Source organism: Alexandromys fortis, unplaced genomic scaffold, assembly GCF_014885135.2.
Source record: "Alexandromys fortis isolate MF-2015 unplaced genomic scaffold, M_Fortis_MF-2015_v1.1 scaffold_129, whole genome shotgun sequence".
Classification (NCBI taxonomy): Eukaryota; Metazoa; Chordata; class Mammalia; order Rodentia; family Cricetidae; genus Alexandromys; species Alexandromys fortis.
The window spans coordinates 2,217,556-2,243,165 of record NW_026068022.1 but is presented as its reverse complement, the minus strand read 5'-3'; the positions used below and the strand labels follow the sequence as shown (position 1 = coordinate 2,243,165).

The window sequence follows — 25,610 nt, the reverse complement described above, 5'->3', positions numbered from 1 at the left end:
GTGACAATACTTTGTAAGTCAGCAATTGGATATGATATGTAAGCAATTTCCTGAATCTATAATTTATCATTGCATGAAAAGCATTTTGATATCTGACTGAAATGTAGATACTTTAGAATGTTTGAAGAAGTAAAGAAAATCTTGTCAAAATGGGGATTATAAACTGCTCCTGAAAAAAAATACAGAGAGGAGATTCTGTCAATTATCTTGGTTATAAAGTAGTTTTACAGAAAATTAGAACACAAAATGCACAAATTAGGAGAGACTGATTGCTGACCGTTAATGACTTTCCTAGATTGTGGGTTTTTTTTTTTTTTTTTTTTTTTTTCCCGAGACAGGGTTTCTCTGTAGCTTTGGAGCCTGTCCTGGAACTAGCTCTTGTAGACCAGGCTGGCCTCGAACTCACAGAGATCCACCTGCCTCTGCCTCCCGAGTGCTGGGATTAAAGGCGTGTGCCACCATCGCCTGGCTACTTTCTTAGATTGTTAAGAGACATTTCCAATCTATAACCAGTTTTTGGGATAACACCTGATCTAATAGTTCATTTAGACAAAACTTTAGATGATAACAAAGACTCAAATAGTCCCAGGGAATTAACAGCTGAAGCTGAAAAGGAATTGATTGGTTTTGAAGAAAAATTACAGGAGGCACATGTGGATAGGGTGGATCCTAATCTTAATTGTATTCAAGTCTTCTTGCCTTCCAGAATTTCCCTACATGAATTTTAATGCAAAGGGAAGATATTATCTTAAAATGGATCTTTTTACCACATAAACCAAGTCAGAAATTAAAAACGTATGTGGAAAAGGTTTCTGAATTAATTACAAAAGGAAAATTGTGACTTCGTCAACTAGCAGGAATAGATTCTGCAGAGTGCTTTTTACTATTGATTAACATAAAAAATTATGGGAAGTCAATGAACTTTGGCAAAGAACTTGTGTTAAGTTTTTAGGAGAGACTATTTAAATTATCCAAAAAGTGATAGAATTAATCTTAGAAAGAGAACTACTTGGATCTTTCCCTGAATTGTACGTGACACACCAATAATTGAAGCCCGTACATTCTATACTGATGCAAATAAATCAGGAAAGACAGATTATAAATCAGAAGATTTAAGTAGGGCAAAGCCCTTATAATTCTGTCCAAAAGGCAGAATTATATGCTATTCTCATAGTACTAAGGATTTTAAAGAACCTCTCAATATAGTTACTGATTCACAATATGTAGCAAGAGTTGTTTTGTATATTGAAACCGCTGAATTTATACCAGATGATAAAGAATTGACTTCATTATTTATACAGGTTCAAGATATAATCAGAAATAGGCCTTGTCCCATATACATAACACACCTGATCCCATAGGGGTCTGCCACATCCTCTAGCACAAAGTAATTTAGAAATTGATCGATTATTGATTGGAAGTGTACGGAAGAACTCAGAATTTCATAAGAAACACCATGTCAATAGCAAAGGTTTAAATAAAGAGTTTTCTATTACATGTCAACAGGCTAAGGAGATTATAAAGAGATGTCTCCTACTTGCCCTTTCTACAACCAAACACCGAGGAATGAAATCTGGCAGATGTATGTGTTCCACTTTGCAGATTTTGGAAAATGAAAATATGTACAACACACCATTGACACTTATTCAGGTTTTCAATGGGCAACTGGTGGAAGCTCAGAAAAGGCTGATTTAGTAATCACACATTTATTAGAAGTTATAGCCATCATGGGTATACATGCACAAATAAAGACAGATAATGGTTTAGCATATGTCTCTAAGAAAATGAAACAATTTTTTGCTTATTATAATATCAAGCATATTACAGGTATACTAAAAATCCTACAGGTTAGGCAGTTACAGAAATATCAAATTGAACTATAAAGGATAAGTTAAAAAAAAAACAAAAAGCAATGGAAACCCCCCCCCCCAGAAATGATTGCATAATGCTTTATTAACCTTGAATTTTTTAATGCTAATGAGAAAGGAACAACAGCAGCAGAAAGACTCTGGATAATAGAAAATGCTTCTGAACTAAATTAATTGGTGTATTTGAAGGATGTGTTGACCTCACAATAGAAACCAGGAAAGGGGTTGTTGGGCTACGTTGGGAAAGGGGTTTTACTCTTGTTTCTAGAAGAGAAGAAATTTATTGATACTATCAAAATTAATAAAGATTTGGTTTGAAAAAGAGAAACTTCTTGAGAAAGAGAAATCACAGCTCATCCACAGAGGTGACAAACATACAGGTTGTAAGGAAACCTCATAAGGCCTGGGGCAAGGTTCTGTTATTGTCTTTACAGGAAAATGCTCATCTTTGAAAAGTCAAGAGACCTTGGACATCTAGATGCCTAAAGAGGAAAGGATAATTATCCAGTTAGGATCACCAAGCAAAAGATTATTATGATTTATGACGACAGATCATCTGAAGGTAAGAATCACTGAACATAAACTAGAATAATAGTCACCACTCACTTAAAAATCAAAGCTGGCTTTGAAGTTGGACAATGGCTCTGTCCTTCTCTCAAACTAAGCATGCTCTTAAACGAAAAATTTGGAGTTTCTGTCTCATGCTAGGAGCCATATGGTATAGGACAGAAATAAGAAAGAATTTAGGAAAAAAAACTTACCTTTTTCATACCTATTTTTGTCTCTCAGACCTTTCATTGAATATATGTCTGTACGAATAAGGCATAAGTTTTCCACAATGAACAATGAATTTTCCTGCAATAATCTTTGTAGTTTCCAGGAAAAAGATGGGGACCCAAACGAATCCACCTGATTGACATGACGTTATGATGCTAATAGTGCCACTATAAGACTGGTTTCAGATACCAGTTGCTCAAGATGGTTCCAAATTGGTTAGCTGAAATGGTGCATCTTCTTACAACGTTCTGGCCAGAACTCAAAATAGGATCCTCAGAAAAACCCTAATGAATACTCAGAGACTATTTGCAATTATATCAGACAGTAATCTTGAGACTTAACCATCAATTTACTTTCACAGGATCCCATAAAAAGATCATTGACCCCATGACAGCTGGAAGTAACCCTTTCCCAACAAAGTTTGTCCTCAGGGTTAGGGATATCAATTAGGGGTTGATTATAATTGGTATAGGGTTGGAGATTGGGGTGGAAATTATGTAGGTTCAGAGATCTCTTTGAAAAAAAAAAAGAAAAACTGCATGGGATAAAAGATAGATTAATGTGAGCTTACTCATAATAATAGTAATAGAATGAATACTTGTGAGCTATTATTTACAGGTAATTTACATTGGTACAGATTTTTGTATATTGATACAAATTCATATTATACTGAATATGTTCCTATTTCTGTCTACAATATTTGTATACCTAGGAAAAGTTATTTTGTCATACTGTATGCATGCATGCTTCTACCTCTGCTTAAGACATTTTATATATTGATACAATTTTAGGATATGCAGAGAATTGCCTGCTGAACTTGCCTAAGGGTGCGACGATCCTGGAGGTGTTACTGATTCATTAAAGAGTCTGCTAGACAGTCTGCAGGACACAGAAAAATGTGACTGACAAACTGCCAATATAGGCAGAACTATCTTTGAAATATTCTACTTCATGGAAAAGTTTGCTGGATATTACGGGTCTGTAGACTGAAAATGGATGCCCCAGGAGTACAGGAGAACTTTGGATGACTGTACTGGCAGTGCGATGTCTCTGTCATTTCTAGAGTTTTGGAAGTTGCTTACAATATCCTTCCTGTTTACTAAGGTAATATTATATCCTTCTGGAGTCTTTGATGGAGTTGAAGGATTTATAGTTATAGTTTTCCTTAGTTATGATAAAAGATAAAGTAGATATAAATATTGTAACTATAATTCTTGCTTGATACCAGTTTTGTTATATGTAATTTTACTATGTTAAAGTTAAAACCTTCTTTTTTATTTAAACATAAAGGGGGAGGTGACGTAGGAGTTCCCTCTGTATACTGTGATTACCATTAATGAATAAAAAAAACTGCTTTGGACCTATTGCAGGGCAGAAGTTAGATAGGCAGGAAAAACTAAACTGAATGCTGGGAGAAAGAAAGAGGAGTCAAGAGAAAAGCCATGTAGCCCTGCTGGAGAGTTTACCAAAATCTTTATCCAGTAAGCCACTGCCACGTGGCAATACACAGAGTAATAGAAATGGGTTAAATTAAGATGTAAGAGTTAGCCAATAAGAAGCTAGAGCTAATGGACCAAGCAGTTATTTAATTAATACAGTTTCTATGTGATTATTTCAGGGTTAAGTGGCCAGGAACCAACAATTGGCTGCTGCTACAAGGGTATATTTATCATATTGCACTATACATTTCAACCTCTGATAAAGATACTTATACATTGTTTGCATTTTGAGGTCATTTTCCTCATTTTTTGCACAGCTGTTTAAAGGTTGTTTATATGAAGTCTTAGTCTTTAAGCCATCTAGGTATTAGGAATTATATATAGGTCAATAGTCATCCATGTTTGTCATACTTATAGTTAGACTAATCAGGTTCTTCAGAACATAGAGATTATATTCTGCATAGATCTTCAACCACTTCAAAAATCTGTAAAATATGGCATTTAAAGAACTTAGGGTTCTGTTGACATGAGACACAACTGCTCTTGGCAGCTCCAATCTATTCTCCAGAAAATGTTGAGCACTGAAGACACTCCACTTAGAGTTTGTTTTCTTCTTGCCAAAACTGACCTTTGGGCAAGGAATGGCTTGTGCATCAAGCACTGACAAAATGCATGATATCCATACAGGACAAGCAGGATACAAGAAAAAAGACTGTCAAATCTTGCCAAGACAAGTTAAGATGGTTTTAAAAAATTTCCTGCCTCTGAAAACCGTCTGTCAGTTACTCTAGGCCTTACTCATTGTAAACATTGGTTGCTCCAATGTTGCAAATGAGACTTTGGGTGACTGCCCAGGTAGCCTGTTGTCTCTGTCTTTTGTTGTACATTTTGGAAGTTGCTTGATTGCACTTCCTGCTTACTCAAGTAATATTATTTCCCTTCTTGGGTCTTCAATAGGGTTTAAGACTAGACAGTCATAGTTACTTTCCTCTCATGACTTGGCTAAGTTATTTATAAGACTTAGACTCCTTAGGATAGGATAATTATTGAAACATTTATCACATGTTTCTTGCTTGATATTGTTTATGCTGGCTGTAATTCTAATTTTTATACTTGGCATTGGTTCTTATTGTATATAATTTTGTATTAGACTTATAACTCTCTTATTTAAACAAAAGGGGGAGGTGCTGCAGGAAATCCTTCAGCAAGTAGCCTTAAAGTTACCAGCCCACTTGGGCGTGGCCTCTGATACTATAAATGCCAATGTAAAGTCTGCACTCCCTCTCTCTTCTGGTTATAAGGGGGTTTGTTACAATTGTTATTGGTCATAGTCAGAAAAAAAGCTAAACAAAGGAGTTAAATTTAAAGATCTCTTTCTGAAAAGAAATATGGGGACTATAGAAATGATAGGATAGAAGGCTAGCTTATTGAATTTACTTTTCAACTAAAAAAATCAACTACTTCAATATTTTCATTATTCAATATTTTACATTGGTATGGATTTTTGTGTATTGATACAAATTTAAATTTACTTTTACTATACTAAATGTATGTTTCTACTCTTATTTGAGGTATTGTGCCTATGCAACTCTTTAAAAATGTAATATATAATGAAGAAATACAGATGAATAGTCATCTATAATAATCAAACTTGTAGTCATATTAGGTATGTTTTCAAGGTTAAACAGATATATTTAGATAAATAGAAGGTCTTCAAACATTTCAAAGACCAACAGAATATGTCATTTAACCCAGAGGCACACGCAAGGGGATCTCTGATATTGAGGCCAGCTTGGTATATAGAAGGAGTTCCAAGACAGCCAGGGCTACATAGACAGCCCTGATTCTAAGACTCTCTCCCCAGAAAAAAAAAAATAAAAGAAGTAAACAACTAGTTACTAAAAGTATCAGTCCTATTTGACTCAGTTAATTAGACTGATTCCCACATGGCATTTTGCTCATCTTTGAAATGCATCAATAAACCATTCCTACCTAGAGAAGAACAAACTACTTCCTAATCTTCAATTTCCTCATCTATTTACTAACTGTCTTCCCTTACTGCACAGGGTCATTGCCACATACAGGGTCACTGCTAAGTGAGGAAGTATGCTAAAACACTGTCAAAAAGATTAGTGGAAGCATCATTTGTTGTTGTTGTTTTCAAACAGTTTCTTCAGGAACTCACTTTGTAGACCAGGCTAGCCTCCTACAAGAGATCTGCCTGCCTCTGCCTCCTGAGTGCTGGAAGTAAAAGTATGTACCACCACTGCCTGGCTTATTGTTAATTTTTTGGAATTGCAGATAGAGCCAATCTGACAGAGTGAGGTTAAGAATCATACATGAGAACACTCACAAATTTATAATCTGGATTATATCACTTAATTAATAGCTACATCATTCTGAGCCAATTATAGCCTCAAGAAAATGGGCATACTGAACCTGACATAAATTGGCACTACATTAAAGATATTGTATGTAAGGTGGTTAATGTCATATCATTTATTTAAATTTTTGATAAAATCATGTGTGACTTAAAATGAGATGTTTAAGAATACAAAATATTGCTTCTTAGAAAAGGAACTAATTATATATAAGTGACAGTCCATTGAAGTATTGCTGTTGAATAATTAAAACAGAAAATAATCTTTTGCCAGGACCACGCATGATATGCCTAATGTATGCCTGTGTTAATTATTATTCTTTTTAAGTTAGTCAAAAGACACTGTGAAAACTGATAATAAAAATCACTAGTAATTGAATGAAATAAACCAGGAATATTCAATTCTGTACCAAAACTGATTATGGGTACAGTTCAGAAAAGAAAGAACATTTGTTTTAGTACAAATCTCTCAAAAAGAATTATTTCTCTCGAAGGAAGGTCAGATTCCAAATGTAGAACTTGAGCATAATTGAGTAGAGCAGGGACTATCTCAGAAGTATAGTGGATAACTGCACACACCAAAAATCTGAGTTCAGTACTCAATACATGCATGTGCACTTGCATGCACAAGCAAACAAAATTATTAGAAACTACACAACAAGGTAGTAGTTTAGTATTTCTGCTTTTAACTTACTGCCTCCCAGATTTCAAATGTATATAACAAAGCAGTGACTAATAACTCACTGTCAAAATGGTTTACCTTGTCAAACAGCTAGATTAAACAATACGCATTGGGGCCAGAAGACTAATATCAAGTTCTCTCCAAATTCCTTAAGAAAAACTCCCTCTGCTTTTCTTCAGAGGCCCATATTTCCAACTTGATTTATGTTTCTTAGCAAAAGAAATCAAAGGCTTCACAAGCAGGAGTAATCAGCACCCACTTAGCCAAAACCCACTATTCAGCCCAAGAATTCAGGTTGTTGTTCACCACATCTTCAGTTTTTTACATGATAACATTTCCCTCTCCAGGGAGCATTTTCACCTTTGAGTTTCTGTAAATTTAGTTTATTACTTCATTATTTCAAAACAATGGAATTCCAATGAGAACCAGTACACTATGCTGAAGCAGAGCATACCACTCAATGCTGTTTAAGATACTTCTGATATCCAATGGGTCTAAACATTCTGCAGTAAATAAGCATGAGACCCAGAAGAAAACTTACAATGAAGGCAAAGACTAATGAGGAAAAACTGTGGTCAAGATATTTCCATGACTTAGTGACTGATATAAAAATGTGATACAGTATGACATACAGGATCAAGTGTGACATCTTGGGACTGATTATCTAGAGCATAAGTATCACAGCTACAATGGTGAAGCTTTTCAGTTCTGAAAATGAAACATTTTATTAATATTTTAAAATGGACTAAATATACTTACATTTTTGAATAGCTGCTCAGCAAGTTCTCTGATGTGCTTTATCATCTTTATTGGGTTGTTTTCTTCAACTTTAATTCTCTCTACTTCAAAAGCTACCAACTTGGAAAAAGAGTCAGATGGCAATAATCAGTACCCAAATTGGCTGAATTTATATTTTCATACAATATGTAAACTGAGTCATTATACATATATATATTTACAAATAAGTAATGTAGATTTATATTGGGTTTCACCCCTATCCCAAAATGACAAAGGCTTATCAAACCTATGACTTGCCAGGTGGTCTCTACTCAGTGACTCCTGGGGAACAGGCAATTATGGAATGCAGAGAAGCATTTTCACCCTGTAAGTCTCATTCACAATAATTCACTTAGAAAAATGAGCAAGTCTCCAAATATTTCATTACCTTACAAATATCAACAAATAATCATGCCATGCTGGATGAACTTGATGATCAGTGTGACCTGGGTTCAGATTCCTAATATTTAAATGAAAATGGAACAGCAGGATACCATTTAGGCTCCTTTTAATTCTCAAATGATATATATGGAATTCATTTCCTTATTAACTAGTTTGCTAAGACAGTTGTGTAGGAATACATGCTTACTATAGAAGACTAAAGAAATGTAGAGGAGAGTAAACAGATGAAAAGGGGAAGGAACTAGAGTTCTTTCAGATGGTACACAGACTAATGTTGCTATTATCGAAGTTTCAGAGACCAGTAAATAAGTTAGAAAAGGACTTTGGCAAGTACTTTAGTTTAACTAGATAAGCCATTAGCCATTGAGGACTTAATTAGGAACCTACGGGTTAATATAAATGTTACTATGATCAAAGTCCAGTTACATTAACTGTCATTAACAGGGAACCAAAAGCTCAGTAAGTGCCTGCAAACAACTGTGCCTTACACCAGCATGTGCTAGTTACTAAGTGAGGCATTGGTGTAGGTCTTCATTCAAGACAGAAGCTCTGCTCCCCTTCCTTTACCTGTAAGTACTTAACTGTCTTTACAAAGAATAAAAGACTCATCTCAGAAAGAAAGACCTTCATGCCTACTTTCTTTGCACAAGATAAATCACCAGGGGTAAAAGGTAACACAGCCTTCCTTATTTTGGGTGTCAGGAGTGTCTTTCTTTAATGAATGTCAGGAACTTTAAAATCTATTGGTTCCAATACACTGATGTTTCATAAACTTAAATATAAATGATATTCATTTTCCTGTTGCGTTAATGCACTGCTGTGAATATAGAATTAAATGATAAATGGAAAATGTATTTTAAAAAAAGCACAATAAATCTAAAATAGTATCCTATTCATCTATCCTATTTCTCCCTTTATATGGCCAAATCCTTGAAAAGATAGAGACTATATATCTGTACCAAATATTTCTACTGAAGTTGCTAGAAAAATTGCAATTATTGTTAGCAGGAATGCTATAAATTTAAATTACAAGTCTATGACATTGATTGACTGCAATTTAAAGTCACATATCTATGTTTCAAGTTAGACCCAGCTGTAGACTTACAATCACTGAACAACTGTATTTTAAAAACTGAGTTTTATCTATGCAAACACTGTCTAATTTTCAAAAAGAACCAAGAAGCTATTCAATCCCAGTTGCTAAAAATCTTTGTGTACATCTGAAACATTCTATAATTTTCTCAATTTACATTTGTAGTGATGAGGCGAGCAGGCCTGCTTTTTGTCCTGCCTGGCTCCCACATGGCTAGTTTAGCCCCAGAAATAATAACATGGAAACTGTATTCTTTTAAACACTGCCTGGCCCATTATATCTAGCCTCTTCAGGGCTAACTCTCACATCTTGACTAACCCATTTCTAATAATCTGTGTAGCACCACGAGGTGGTGGCTTACCAGGAAAGATTCAGCATGTCTGACCTGGTGGCTGACTCGATGGCATCTGACCAACTCTGCTTTCTTTCTCCCAGCATTCTGTTCTATCTACTCCACCTATCTAAATCCTGCCCTATCAAAAAGCCAAGGCAGTTTCTTTATTAACCAATGAGGGTAACACATAGACAGATGACCCTCCTCCATCATTTCCCCTTTTTCTGTTTAAACAAAAAAGAAAGACTTTAACTTTAACATAATAAAATTATATATAACAAAACAGTTATAAAGCAAGAATTACAGTTACAATATTTATATCTATTTTATCATTTATCTTAACTAAGGAAAACTATAACTATCTATTTATTTCACTTTGTAAAAAGAGCAGCGGGCTGCGTTCCCGGCACCCGGCCAGTTTTCACCCGAAATAATAACACACAAACTGTATTCTTTTAAACACTGGCCCATTAGTTCCAGCCTCTTATTGGCTAACTCTCTCATCTTGATTAACCCATTTCTATTAATGAGTGTAGCACCACGAGGTGGTGGTTTACCAGGAAGGATCTTAACCTGCATCCATCTTGGAGAGGAGAGCTATAGCATCTGCCTGAATCTACTTCTTTCTCCCAGCATTCTGTTCTGTCTAATCTGCCTATCTAAGCTGCTGTCCTATCAAAGGCCAAGGCAGTTTCTTTATTAACCAATGAGAGTAACACATAGACAGATAACCCTCCTCCATCATACATTATAAATGTTATGATTTGATACACAATACTTAGATTATTTAATATTTAATTTATAATGTCTATGAATTTGAGTAAATATTAAAATAACAGCTTTTGCTTTGTAATTATTAGTCATTGATAAGAACTATACCTCATCAAAGAGATCACAGGCTCTAAATGGAGGTCCTCTTTCTGAAACAAAACCTGCAAATGCCATTCCATTGAGCACTTTAGTGAGGAAATCATTCTCAACCAAACCACGCTGCCCCAAGAAAGCTGTCTATAAAGGAAAAAAATGTGAAATAATAATTTATCATTGGGAAATGAACAAATGACTAAAATAAAAATAGAAAGACTAATGATTGCTTGAATGCTTTCAGGTGTAACTAAACATGGTCATGAAACATATTTCTCTCAAATGGTTTTGTCTAGTACATGAAATGCTACATGCATTGGAAAGAATAAAAATTAATCCATCTAAAAGACAGGAGGAAAAAAATCAGGTATTAATACTCAACTTTAATAAGAGAAAAATCAATTTTAAGTTTATGTATTCTGAAGAAAAATATTATGCCAACTCCATGTGCCACATAACACAGAGACTTTAATCACATACAAAAAAAATTAATTGAATATATATGTCTAAGAGAGGGGTTCTTTTAAGTGAGTCCACTTGACAGACAACCTGGCACTGTGTCTTACTTTGTGGAAATGTATCACAGGCTCAGCATGGATTCGTATAAGCTGGAGGCATGACCTATATCCTTGGAACAGTTGTGCAAACAACCTAAGGAAAACTGCTCGTACTTCTTTATCCTGGAAATATAAAAAGAAACACACAAGTAATTTAATTTAATAAAAAAATTAAGTAAAACAGAGAAGGAAGAAAGCTTGAGTGAGCAAGTGTGCTGTGCTTCCCATGCGTGTTTCTCTAAGCAGCAGGCACAGACCATGATAGTCTACCTATTCTTGGGCCAAATGGTTTGTTTTTTCTACTGAAACAAATAAATTCAAGAGCATACAGCTTTCTTCTACAGGAAAAAAAAAAAGGAGCACAGTTTCCTCTTTTACTATGTGAGAGAAAGGAATATATGCCAATACCTTTTATTTTTACACATGCAAAAAATTATAGTAAAGATTATAAAAGGGAAAACACTAAAAGATTATATTTTAAAGACATAAATTTTTTCCAACATTCATCCAAATTATAAAAATCTATTCTTATTCTAATGAAATATAATTTAAAAGTAAGTCTTGCTAATCCAGGTTTTAATAGAAACAGTTTTAAAACTGTTAAATAAAATTCCATATTTTTTTAGTCAATACCTAATTTAATGGATAAAGAAATCAAGGTCAAGAATTCTTACATCATTTTTCAAAGAACCACAGCTCTTTAAAGTCTCCCAATGGTCACACATTCACCTCTAAGACATAAACTGGGCAAAATAAAAGAGGTATCATCTATCCTATTCGTTTATGATTGCTAATCCAATCGCCTTTTGGCACTTACACCTCAAACCTGATTCTCTCCTAAAATCAGCATTCATTATTTCATTTTTCTAAGTATCAACCCCATTAGAGATGTAGCTCAGTGATATAGCACACGCATAGCAAGAGTAAGGCACTTTGTTTGATACACAGCACTACAAGAACAGAAGAATCCAAATTCTTATATTGGGTAGTTTTCCTGGGTATAGCTGAGGCTCCGATTTTTTTTTCTGTTTTTACTCTTGCTTCCTAAACAGAAAACTAAATCCCCTCTTCTGGCCAGTACACTGAATTGTAACACTTTTTGAGAATAGAAGAATTCTAATTTCTATTTGGGGGTACTTCTAACTCAGCTACTTCAACAAACCTAAAAATAAAAGTACAGCACTCAAAATTATTAAATTTGAACATTAAATTTCTTACCAGCATTTTTGAATGGGATAAGGCTGTTCGTGGAGGAGGGAAAGCATGATCTGCTACTTCCAGATCAGGGTGCAAAATCTAAATTAAACAAAATTATAATATAAGATATCTAGGATTAATAAGACTTACTCTTTTGTTTCTTTGGGGCATTGAGTGAACTATCTAATGAGTTAGAGTATATTCCCACCATGAGATAAAATTCTATTAATTGATACAGATGCATGTACTGCTGTGGAAAGATCTCTAAGACAAAACATTAGAAAAGAAAACCTCTGAGGGGCTGGAGAGAAGGCTCAGTTATGACCAAGGTACAACTCTCAGCAACCACATGATGGCTCATAACCATCTGTATCTCTAGTTCCAGGGGCTTTGACACCTTCTTCTGATAGGTATTCATGTGGCATGAAGACATAATACCCATACAAATGGAATAAGATGAACATCACAAAAAAAGATAAACTAGAAAATTGATATAACATTATTTCACTATTTGAAAATAATAAATAAATAGATAAATGCACACAGAGAAAAAGATACACCTGAGTATGTAAAGTTCTCAAAGAATATATATCAAATTATAAAATGAATAACTACTGGGAACGAAGCAGTTTGAGTAGTGCTATATATCTATGGGGCTACTTCTTAAAAGAGGTTTATTTTACATCGTGTAATATAAACACTAAACAGATGAGATAGAATAGAGAACCCAGAACTAAAGTCACACAGTTACAAACACATGATTTTTGAAGAGGACTGTCAAAAGCACATATTATAGAAAAGGCAATCTCTTTAACAAATGGTGCTGCAAAACGATACACACATGCTGTGGGATAATGCTCCTGTACACTGTAAAGATTCGTCACTTGTATTGGTTTAATAAAACACTGATTGGCCCAGCAGCCAGGCAGAAAGTATAGGCAGGGCAACTAGAGTAGGAGAATTCTGGGAAGAAGAAAGGCAGAGAGAGATGCAGTCACCAGCCAGATGGAAAGGAAACAAAATGAAAATATGACTTACTGAGAAAAGGGACCAAAGTTTGTAGCTAAATATAGACAAAATTATGGGTTCATTTATGTTATAAAAGCTAGTTAATAATAAGCCTGAGCTAACAAGCCAAATAGTTTATAATCACTATAAACCTCTGTGTGTTTCTTTAAGACTGAACAGTTGTGGGACCAGGTGGGATAGAAATGTCTGCCTACACACATATGTCAAGGAATGGTACTAGACCTCTCTCTCATCTTGTAAAAAAAAAAAAAATTCGAAATGAATTAAAAACCTTAATGTAAGACCTGAAATTTTGAAATTTTTAGAACAAAACAGGAAAATACTTCAAGATTTATTCACAGGCATAAAGTTCTTCTGGGGAAAAAAAAGGCTCCAATGGTTCAGGAGAACCAAAAAATGGTACTACATAAAATGAAACTATGAGAAGAGGAAAGAGATAGCCTACAGAATTAGAGAAAATCTTTGCCAGCTACATACTGGACTAAGAAGTCATCTCTCGATATAGCAACAACTCAAATGTTAAATAGCAATAAAACAAATCCTCTAATCAATAAATGGGTCAATAAATTAAATAGTTTGTAAAATAAAAATTCAAATGGCTAATAAATATTTGAAAAAGAATGGATAATAGCCATAGCAATTAGAGAAATACAAATTAAAATCATACTGAGATTCCATCTCTCTCAAAGTCAAAATTACTGTCATCAAGACAACAAGTGACAGCAAATGCTAGCAAAGATGTCGGGAAGGCAGAACTTCAAACACCACTAAGAAGGGTGTAAACTTGTACAGCCTCTATGTAAATTAGTACAGGAATTTCAACAAAAAAGTGAAGTAACAAAACAAAAACCTACCATCTGACTTATCTATATCACTCTTGAAGTATTCACCTAAAAGAATCTAGATTAGCAAACCACTAAAAAATGCACAGACATGTTTACTGCAGCACTAGTCAAAATAATCAAGACATGGAACCAGTCCAGATGCCTATCAATGAACGAATGAATAAAGAAAATGTGTTATGCAGTTTTACTGACTGAAATGTATGAAAGAATCATATTGAAAATCTAATCTGTATGCTAACAAAAGTTAATTTATAAATGTTTTTAAAAGGTGCTGGAGAAATAGCTTAGAGATGAAGACAACTGTTGTTCTTTCAGAGGATCTGGGTTTGGTTCCCAATATACATGGTGGCTTAAAATCACCTGCAAAGTTCAGATACCTTTGCGCCTCCTCAAGCACAGCATGCATATGGTGTACACATATGCAAGGAACAACCAAAAACCATTCACTCCACCTCTTGGGAATGTGGGCATGGTGTTCTCTATATTGTTTCCTGTTGTCTACGGATGATAGCTTCTTTAGAGGATCCTGAGAAAATTGGGATAATGATCAAGTCCTGGGAGCGGTAGCTGTATTTTTTGTTGTCTAGTCTTTGTGTAATGGAAAAGTAAGGGCATAGCTGAAGTCCTGGTGAGAGTAATCTGTGAGGAGGAACCATCTCAGTTAGCACCTTTGAAGTTGTTTTAGATGCATATATTTTTGGGAGGTACAGAGGAGAAACAACTGAGCCACATGGCAGAATAGAGATGAATAGAAACAGGTTAATTTGAGTTGTAAGAGCTTGTTGGGGAAAATCCTTAAGCTAAGGCCAATCTTTCATAATTAACAAGTCTCTGTGTTATTATTTGTGAGCTGCAGCCCAAAGGAAAGCCAACTATAGCTTTGAAGGTAAGTAAGTAGGGAGAGTGGGTAGGGGTGGGAGAGGGTCTAGGCAAGACTTGCAGAGGAAAGAAGAGGATCTGTAAGTATAGAACACATTTTGTTTTTGCAGATCATTTTCAAGTAGGTGTGAGGGCACAAATCTGTAATTGCAGATACATGAAATGCTGTTGTAGTAGGGTTGCAAGTAAAACACAGAGAGATCCTGTCTCAAAATTAAATAGGGCTGAGATGCAGCTCAGTATGGTGCCAAGCATAAGCAAGTCTCTAAGTTCAATCCCTGACACCACAAAAACAAACAAAGGCTGTTCACAGTATTATGAATAGACCAAAGACTCAATCCTTACAGTTAATACTAACCTGGCTGTGGTGAACACCTGTAATCCTAGCACTATGGAGGCTAAAGTAGAGGACTGTGAGTCAGAGTCCAGCTCGTGGCACTTAGTGAAACCCTGTCTCAAAGTAAAAAGAACACTAAAATGTCAGCCCTAACTACAAATCACTCAGTCACTCCTAAACCATCTTAATGCTTTGGTGTTTTTAGTCATTCATGGTTCTTATACAGTTCTAGTAATGTACTGTCAATGATTACAATTGTTTAGTAACCAAATAAACATTCTACATATGTTTTTCAAAGTTCCCCTATCAGATCATTAAATCTGATCTCTTTTGGGTCCTTGTTGGATAATATATACTGCTCTTACCTCTTATTCATGATATATTATACTGTATACTAGAGCATATAACCTACTATGCTTGAGAACTGTAATAATAAATACAGTTTTACTACACATAAACTGTATACATTTAACCACATTTGTTAGCAGAGGCATTACAGTTCAAACATACAAAATGTAGGAAAACTACAAATCCAACTATCTTAAGAATTAAAAATCTTTCTTTGTTAATTCTGGTACTTACTCACTGAATAATTATTTATGTAATTATTAAATAATTACATAGTAATTTAAATACTATAAAAATTATAGAAACATTTAATTTCTTCAGTGACTCACAAATTTTTCAGCTACTGCTATATCCATATGTAATCAATCCCATTACATAGTTAATACTTTTCTTTAAAATTATATACCTTTTGAAATGCCTGAGAAGATGGTCTTTGGAATCACAAATCTCACACATTATTTAAAACATGCATTTATAAGAAACCCACAGTTAATCCTTGCCATGCTTAAGTTTGAGAAAACCACTTTTTATCTTCCTTTTTTTTTTTTTTTTTTTTTTTTGGTTTTTCGAGACAGGGTTTCTCTGTGGCTTTGGAGCCTGTCCTGGAACTAGCTCACTTTTTATCTTTCTATGCAATAAAATATCCTATAAAGTCTAGAGGGTAGGTTTATTGAAGAGATGATTTGCTCCGTGGCATCAAGTTACAGAATGTAAACTGAGTCCTATATTAGTTTCTTTCCCATTTGTCACACCTTGTATTTCATTACAAATTATATTAGGAAACATCAGGATTTTTTAAATGTCTCCCTTTTATAGATAACCACTACAAAAAAACTTAAGAACTAACATGAAGTCAAAAGTTTTCAAAGAATAAAATCTCCCCTGGTGATGGTAGATTTAAAACTGATAATTAAGGAATGAAAAACACAACAGCGCATTTCAACAGCCCAGACTAGAGTATTAAAAACAATGCATTTCAGCAGCCCAGACTAGAGTATCAAAAACAATGCATTTCAACAGCCCAGACTAGAGTATTGAAAACAAGACATTTCAACAGCCCAGACTAGAGTATTAACAACAGCGCATTTCAACAGCCCAGACAAGAGTATTAAAAACAATGCATTTTAACAGCCCAGACTAAAGTATTAAAAAGATTACAAAGGCCTGAGTTCTACTAATATCTTTAAAGGAAATGTAGAGTTTCTAAGATAATATATATATGTGTGTGTGTATATGTATATATGTATTATGCTCATATATCTGACATTATGTATATATATATGTACATAATGTCAGATAAATAAGCACCTAAAGAACTGCAAGTAAAATATGTCTTATGGCTTAGTTGGCAAAGGCTTAACTTGAAAGCACCAAGACCTGAGTTTGATACCCAGAACCCTTTGTTTAATAAAAAAGACAAATCAAGAGCCGGAGAGGAGGTTCAGAGGTTGAGAGCTCTGACTCCTCTTCCATAGGACCCATGTCCAGCACAGACATGGAAGCTCACAGCTGTCTATAACTCCAAGATCTAATTCTCACACAGACAGGCATGCAGGCAAAACACCAATGCATATTAAAACAAAACAAAAGCAAACAAAAAACTCTGAGCATGGTGGTTCACACCTGTAATTCCAGTTCCGAGGATTTGGTGACTATAGGATCCCTCAGGCTGGCCAGTCAGCCAGCTCAGCCTCCTTGGACTAAGAAGAGGCCCTATCTCAAACAATAAGGTGGCTGGCACCTGAGGAACGACAGCTAAGTTATCCTCTGGTCTCCATATGTATACACACATACAATAATGTTTTGTTTTTTAATCAACAAAAATAGCATAACAAAAATTATTAAATTTGTTTCAATATGAAAACCCTAGTCCACAAGATTTTTAAAGCCATGAATGCATGGAATGTTGGACCTTTACTGCTTCAATTAATCATATGTTAACAAACTAAAAAGATTGACCAAACATTGGTTTTGTAGTTAGCACACTCACAAAACAGATGATTTGCCAAGAATAAGGTTAGGGACTAGAGGTTAACAACTTCTAATAGGAAAAGTTTGAGCAAATACAAATTTATTTATTTATTTATTTATTTACAAGCCAGGGTTTCTCTGTGCAAATTAATTAATTAATTAATTAATTTATTTACGAGCCAGGGTTTCTCTGTGTAATCCTGGCTGTCCTGTCTTGTCCTGTCACTCTACAGACCAGGCTGGCTTCACGAACTCAGAGATCTGACCGCCTCTGCTTCTGAGTGCTGTGAATAAAGGTGTGCACCACCAGACTGAGCAGGAATAATAGATTTTTGAGGCAAAGTTTTATCTATTTCCACAATATTTCATATACAGTATCTACTGTACAAATATACTGAATGAGAAGCAAATATAACTACCTACTAAATGAAGGATTCTCCTCTAAAGATGACAAAAGAATGTATTTTTTCAAACACAGGGCTCTTTAAGATTTATAATAGGGTATAGTGGTGCATACCTTTAATCCCAGTACTCAGGAGGCAGAGGAAAGTGAGATCAAGGTCAGCCTGGTCTACACAGCAAGTGCCAGAACAACATAGTGACATAATGTCTCAACATAATATATGTATGTGTAAACATGCACACATACACATAATTACAGACAATGCTTTTTAATTCCAGTTACTTAGTTTCAGGTTTAAGCCAAGAAAAATAATGATGAACAAAGAGGCATACCAAAGAAAGTGCTGCTTGAGTCTGATGAAGAAGTGGTTCCGGGAGAGAGGAGAGGTGAATGCATTCAGGAATTTTAATGGTGCCTCCATCCAAATCTGCTATGATTACATCTAACTGAAAGAGATTTTAAAAAGTAACCATAATTGATAAAATATATTTGTTGTTAAATTAATTAACCGTGGCTAACTCAAACTGAGAAAAATCAATTGAGTTAGAGGTTCTTGGCTATCACAGTAAGTTATAGGTTTAGAACTTCATTACATTTCCCAGCTTCCTATGAAATTTGGCATTGTACACGAGTACACTTCTGTCACTGAAGGATGAAAAAATGATATGTGCACTTCAAAAAAGGAGTTTTGTGGGGTCCTTTAATGTTCTCTTTCTTCTTTCCATAGGGAAAAACTATGAATTGGCAGCAGTCAAGCATTAATCATACAGACCGTGACACTACCTGAGGGGACTGTAACAGACAAGCAAAGAAGGAAGGAGGATTGGATGGTAAGTGATGCCATGGAACAAACTGTTTACTCAGGCACATTGGAGAGTTCCTATGAAGTGCTATGGTTAATACAATGCCATGTTAACTAAGCTATTGAATTTGGAGTCTATAAGAATCAATAAACAAAGAAATATGCACCAAACAATTACTGTTTAGATGCAAACCTAGCCTGAAGTAGTCATGCACACCTGTAATTCCAACACTTGGCTATCTCCAGCTATGTAATGATTTCAGGGTTGTGATCAGCCAATGACACATTAGACCCTATCTCAAAACCGAGACTAAAATAGACAGAAACAACATCCTAAAAGATCATATCTGAAAATAACTTATGTATATATAAAATATTTTGATGATGTGACTGCAATTCATTCTATTTCATTAATTAAACTGTTAAATCTACAACTGGCAAGATCTGGTTTGCCCTATTTCTATATTTAGTAGTACTAAAATTATTTCCAAATTGTATTGGGGCTAATTTTTAATAAACATGTTTAGTAGCTTATACATCTTTTTATGACGACACTGAAGTTAAACAGAGCTAGTTATTGAATGCCATGTTAGGAGGACTGACTGGTATACACGTGAGAGTCTTGTCTACTCTTTCCATAGTGTCAATGATATCTCTGATGTGGTTCCAGCCGCAGTTGCTATGTGAGGAGCCTCAAAGTCTCTTTCTTTGCTGGCACTGACAACAGAAATAGCGTTACAAAGTCTTGCGGGTTAAGATGTCATACAACCAAATCCTTTCAGTCAAGAAATTTTCTTATATGCTTCCTGAAAAGTGCCACATAATCTGCTACCTCCACCTCAGTCCTAGGGCTCCAGAGCATACTCCTCATCTCACATTAAAAATCCCAGGCCATTACTAGGCAGTTCTTACATCTGCAAACACGCTCAACAGAAACTTGTTTCTCAATCCATTATATCTACGGATGCTATTTTAATGTTTTATCGCTACAACCACTACCTTCTCCTTCTTCCCTATGATGGTCCTTAAATACTGATCTTTAACTACTAAATGTATCAAGTTATCACTTAGACAATTTCATCAAAGAACTGCAGTTTCTAAACTTTGATTCTGATGTCCTCTGATGCACACTGTTACAGTCCTACTGAGAGCATGATGTCCAAAAGCAAACACACTATTCTTGAACTAGCTTTAGCTTCACTTTAGTCACATGGATTAGGAATTTGGTGGGGGCTCATACTGAATTTGAGTTCCACTAAATTTAAACTTTCTTCAAACTATTTTATTCTTGCTAGTTTTCAGGCATTCTACATTGGTAGATCTCATTTTAAAACACTAATAAATTAAGCATTCATAATAAAATTATGGATAAAAATAGATTATTAATCCTTATCATCTGCAGCAGTGGTTCTTAACCTGTATGCTGTGATCCTTTTGCAGGTTGAACAACTATTTCACAGGGGTTGTTTAAGACCAACAGAAAACAGAGATATTTATATTACAATTTATAACAGTAGCAAAATACAGTTATGAAGTGACAATGAAAATAATTTTATGTTCAGGGGTCACCATAACATGAAGAAATATATTAAAGGGTTGAGAAGCACTGATCTACAGGAATACAAAACTCCTCATATGAGAAGTACAGTAAGATAAAAATGATCTGCTACACAAGGGCTAAAGCGAGGCACAGTGGCACATAGCACCACTTACTCAGAAGGCTGACACCGAAGGACTGTTGTGAGCTCAGGATATAGAGGCTAGCCTAGGCCATTCAGCAAGACCCTGTCATTTTTGTTTTATAACTGATTGGTTATAAAACAAAATGTTTGTCAGAGAGATGTGGGGGGCACACACATGGCATGGTACATGTGTGGAGGTCAGAAAACAACTCCCAGGAGTTGATTCTTCCCTTCCTCCTTGTTTGAGGCAGGGTTTCTCTTATTTCTGCCGCACTGCTCACACCAGGCTAGCGAACCTATAGCCTTCCAGGTGTCTCTCCTAGCTCTGCTAGGAGTGCTGAAATCCCAAACACCACTTCTATGAACCTAGGTCAAGTATTTTTACCCTGAGCCATCCCCCTGTCAAAAGTCGTCTTATTCATAAATAAATATATGAGTGAATTAATAAATTCTTTAGAACCTACTTGCAAAATTAAATATATTAGATTTCTTGATGTTGTTTTCCTTCTACTCTATCTTTTCTATGGGAAATGCACCATTATCTGAAAGCAATAAATGATGTGAAACCTTCTAAAACTCAAATACGAAAACCTCAAGCAAGATGTGGACATTTACAGCTGGATACTTACAAGTTCATGAACATCAGTCTTAAAGATGGAGTGTACGCCAATTATGAAAGGAGTTGGAGAACTCAAAACTTCTAGCAGCTGAGCCGGAAGAATGGGAATGTAAGGGTAACTGAAAAGAATAAAAATATTTTATTTATGCTATTTTCCCACAATGTGAACCCATTTCCCTATTTTTTATGCAGTCTGAACTATAAAAGTATATTTGCTAATTATTTGAGAATTTCATACCATATATTTTGATCATATTCACTGACTCCTCTCCAACTCCTCCCCAGATAAACCCCTACCAACCTATGCCACTCTCGGCTTCATGTCTTCTTTTTATTTTTTATTAATTATTATTTTAATGAATAAATTTATTATATTTAATATAAATCCATTAAAATAATAAATAATATTATTGTTTCAACTTACTACAATGTACTTCTATCATAGTCACCACCACTCCCCTCAGATTCACCCCACCTCCTTACTTGCCAACTCTATCTATAGTCTTTTGTTTTTTTACAGTATGAATTTAAATTTATTCATATTTAGATCAAGTGGGCCTGGTATGGTGGTGCCAGCCTTTAAGCCTAGTATTTGGGAGGCAGAGGTAGGTGGCTCTCTAAGAATTCATGGCTGGGTTGGTCTATATACTAAGTTCTAGGCCAACCAGGCTAGGTCTGCATATGAATTCACAGCAGTTGTGAAAGCATGTACAGAGCCCGTGCAAGTCCAAGCCAGACCAAATTTGGCATGGAGATGGGAAGCAGGCATTCAATCCTACCTTTAGCTATGGAGCTATTGGTAACTGTTAGCTGCTAGGAAAGGGAGAAATGCTTTTCTCTGTAACTCTAAGTCCACCATCCTCCCGCGGAAGACCACACATCCAAGATTATTTGGGCAGCAGAAAATAACCTTGAAAATTTTATTTATTTATTTTTAAGGATACAGAATTGGGTGGGTAAGTAAGGAGAGTGGATCTGGGAAGTGGTAAGAGGTGGGGATATGGTCAAAACATGAATGAAACTCTCGAAGAACTAATACATCTTTCTTAAAGCACTAAAGAACTAAAGAGAAATCAACTTTATTGCATAAAATAATTTTCAAAATCTCAATGTTTAAGATAGGATCACAGAAAATAAAACACAAAGTAAATGGAAGTCAGGTAGGTAGGTGTCTTCCTTCTTCCTCCCAAAATGCATGCTGTTCCAAAGCACTTTTCCTTATGCAGGCCCTGATATCAGAGGGAAGCACTGGCAGGACCTGCACTCTCAAGGCAATGAAATAACTTGTCTAAATTACACTGTGCTTGATGTTCACATTCAATAATCACAGATTAAATTTTTTTATGAAAATTCCAGAGGTGATCTAAAATTTTATCTAATGTTCATGAACTTTTAAAATTCTGGGACAATATGATTAGTAAATTAGATCAGAGTAAAATATTCTACCTGTAACATGACCTATCATTATGGTTTAATTTTTAAAAATTGTTTTAAAATTTTTATTATATTTAATATGACTCTTAAAAATAAGTGGGAAATTTATAATGAAGTTCTGTCTAATCTAGGTTTGACAATTACCAATGTATAGCCACATATGTCCACTGACATATGTTCAATTCTCTGTTACACTGAAGTAACTACTTTGCATCATTTATATACAAATAATTTATGAAGTATCTAAAACAGATAAGGACTCTTCATTAACAGAATTCCAATAGCTTCTAAAACTTAATACAATAGTTTGAAATAGCACTAACAAAAGAATTTTATCAGAATTGAAAGATAATTAAATATTGATGACAAGTTAAATATTTTTCAGTAAATTAATCATCACTCAGTCATGTACATCTTAGAAGAGTCCCAAATTTGAGACTAGACTTTATTAGAATCATAATTCTATAACTTCAATAAGTTCATATAACAAACCTCTGTGGTTCAAACTAATTGGGTCCTGACTCTCCCCACCTCCCCAACGGTTTCTCTGTATAGCAGACCAGGCTGGCTTCGACCTCACAGACATCCACATGCCTCTGCCTCTTGAGTGCTAGGATTAAAGGCCTGTGCCACCACCACCCAGTCTGGCCATGACATTTTGACTTATCAACAAGTAATGCATAATGTGGGAATAAATACAACTACCAAGTAAAAAACTTCACCTGTATTTAAGAGGAAACATTAAAGACTCCAGGGCTCGACAGGCATCACTAAGTCTCTGGAAACTTGCTGAGTGGAAGAGAACTTTATTTTCTGTAAGGACTGCACAAAAGAGGTTGAGGACATTTTGAATTCCTGAAAACACAAGAACAAAGGCTTACTTAACACAACAAACTGTACTGTATTGTTACCAATCACAGACTGTTTATGATAAAGAAACAAAAGTAATATTCATGGATCTCCCAAAAAAAAATACTTGGTTGATTTAACAGATACAACATATAAACACCTGTCTTCCTGGATGTCTACTCTTTACACTGCTGTGATAATCACTGAGCATATGGCCTGTAGGGAAATTTACTACTGTCTTCTTCATCTCATCTCCAAAGTCTGTATCTAAGTTCCCATTAAAGATGTTGGCATTGGTTTTTGTTCTCCTTTAGAGTCTATTTGTCTGATGTTAAAACAGCCAGGTGTTTTAAGATGACATTTCAGTCACCAATAATCACGTATACAACAGTGGTATGATAAGGTCATAATAGAGGTGACAAATTCCTACTAGGACAATGTGGCTGTCCTAAGTATCACTGTTCGATGCATTACATATGTGTGATAATGTAGGCATAATAAAACCATCATTAGTCATATGAAAGTATAGCACATACAATGAGGTGCCATGAATAAAGTGATCAATGACAATATAATTGGCTTACGTATTTACTATACCACCATTTTGTTGGTTTTCTGTATTCCTTCTACTTACAAAGAAAACTATATTGTGTTATGCTAGCAGCAGCCTCACACATTTTGTATTTGTAAAATGTTTTGTATATTACACTGATTCTTAATTGCATCATTTTCTCTTGTGCTTGATTTAATTTCATGTTATTTTGCACACGTGGCCCTCAGTTTAATAAGCTATGCTGTCTGTTTTCACTGTATAGCCTAGATATGCAGTGAGCTATACTATCTAAGATATGGAATTGGAAGGACATATGTTTGAGGATGTCTACCCACGAACTTCTTGCTATTCTTTGACGTAACTTTATGAGGTGAGCAGCTAATCTGCTATTCACTCCTGCTGACTTACCTTAGGACCATAAAATGGAGCCAGCCAAACATGGAGTGAATCTCTTAAAATAAATCTTTCTTTGGAGCTGGAGAGATGGCTCAAAGGTTAAGAGCACTGACTGCTCTTCCAGAGGTTCTGAGTTCAATTCCCAGCAACCACGTGGTGGCTCACAACCTTCTATAATGAGATCTGGTGCCCTCTTCTGACTTGCAGGCATGTGTAGGCAGAACACTGTATACATAATAAGTAAGTAAATAAACAAATAAATATTTTAAAAATTAAACTTTTCTAAGTTGTTGTGGCTGAAGGTGTTTTGTCACACTAACCAAATGCTGACTTACACACATGGTTTTCTATCTTTTTCCTTGAGAGTCTGTTGTTGTGGAATATTAATTTAAGATGTGTTACATTGATTTATGCTACAGAATATTTGTTTAATGATGCAAAGATGTATGGTATTCTTTTATGTTGTATTTATTTAACTCTATAAAGCTGTGTTATTTTGCCTACCTAAAACACCTGATTGGTTTAATAAAGAGCTGATGGCCAATAGCTAGGAATTGTCATTTCCATCATACTCCGGGTCCCACGGCCATCAGCATTCAAACAAAATGCTTAGTCACCCTAGGTGCTAGCATCCCATGGTCATACATGTGCCATCAGCATTTAGGCAAATTGCCTAGTCACTCTAGGGCCTTATGTCCTATGTAATCCATGTGCATGCACCACATGGCGTTGTAATCTTTAGGCATGCACAGCATGTCTATACACATGTGCTGAACTACCTTTAAAAAGCAGACATGTCAGCCCACATTCTCTTTCACCACGTTTCTTTCAGACAGGCCTGTGCACCCCACTCTTTCCTTTCTATTAATAAAAACTCTTAAAGTGGGTTTCGTTTTGTAACTTGTGGTCTATTCTCGTGTATGGTGCTAAGGCTCAACTGGCTCTCATGCCCCCCCCCCCCGCCTCCTTTGGGCCAGGATCCTGGACCAAGTTCATCTACAACTGACCATATTCCATTTGCCAGGCCACTGGATCATTTCTTACAACACTGGCTATGTCAGTTGCTGAGTTTGTCCCCTTGTGGTCGGCATAA

General features: G+C 35.3%; 1 protein-coding gene across 4 annotated transcripts in view; it reads right to left on the bottom strand.

Moving 5' to 3' along the window:
* Sbf2 (SET binding factor 2) overlaps positions 1 to 25,610 on the bottom strand; it is a 371,745-nt gene that overhangs the window by 153,870 nt on the left and 192,265 nt on the right. For all 4 annotated transcript variants that reach the window (XM_050163377.1, XM_050163379.1, XM_050163381.1 and 1 more), the window contains exons 7-13: positions 23,442 to 23,574; positions 21,296 to 21,404; positions 18,515 to 18,628; positions 12,392 to 12,469; positions 11,183 to 11,296; positions 10,632 to 10,760; positions 7,906 to 8,004 (exon numbers count right to left, since the gene is read on the bottom strand). In XM_050163377.1, the coding sequence (XP_050019334.1) occupies positions 7,906 to 8,004; positions 10,632 to 10,760; positions 11,183 to 11,296; positions 12,392 to 12,469; positions 18,515 to 18,628; positions 21,296 to 21,404; positions 23,442 to 23,574 (776 nt within the window). The remainder of the gene's footprint in view (positions 1 to 7,905; positions 8,005 to 10,631; positions 10,761 to 11,182; positions 11,297 to 12,391; positions 12,470 to 18,514; positions 18,629 to 21,295; positions 21,405 to 23,441; positions 23,575 to 25,610) is intronic.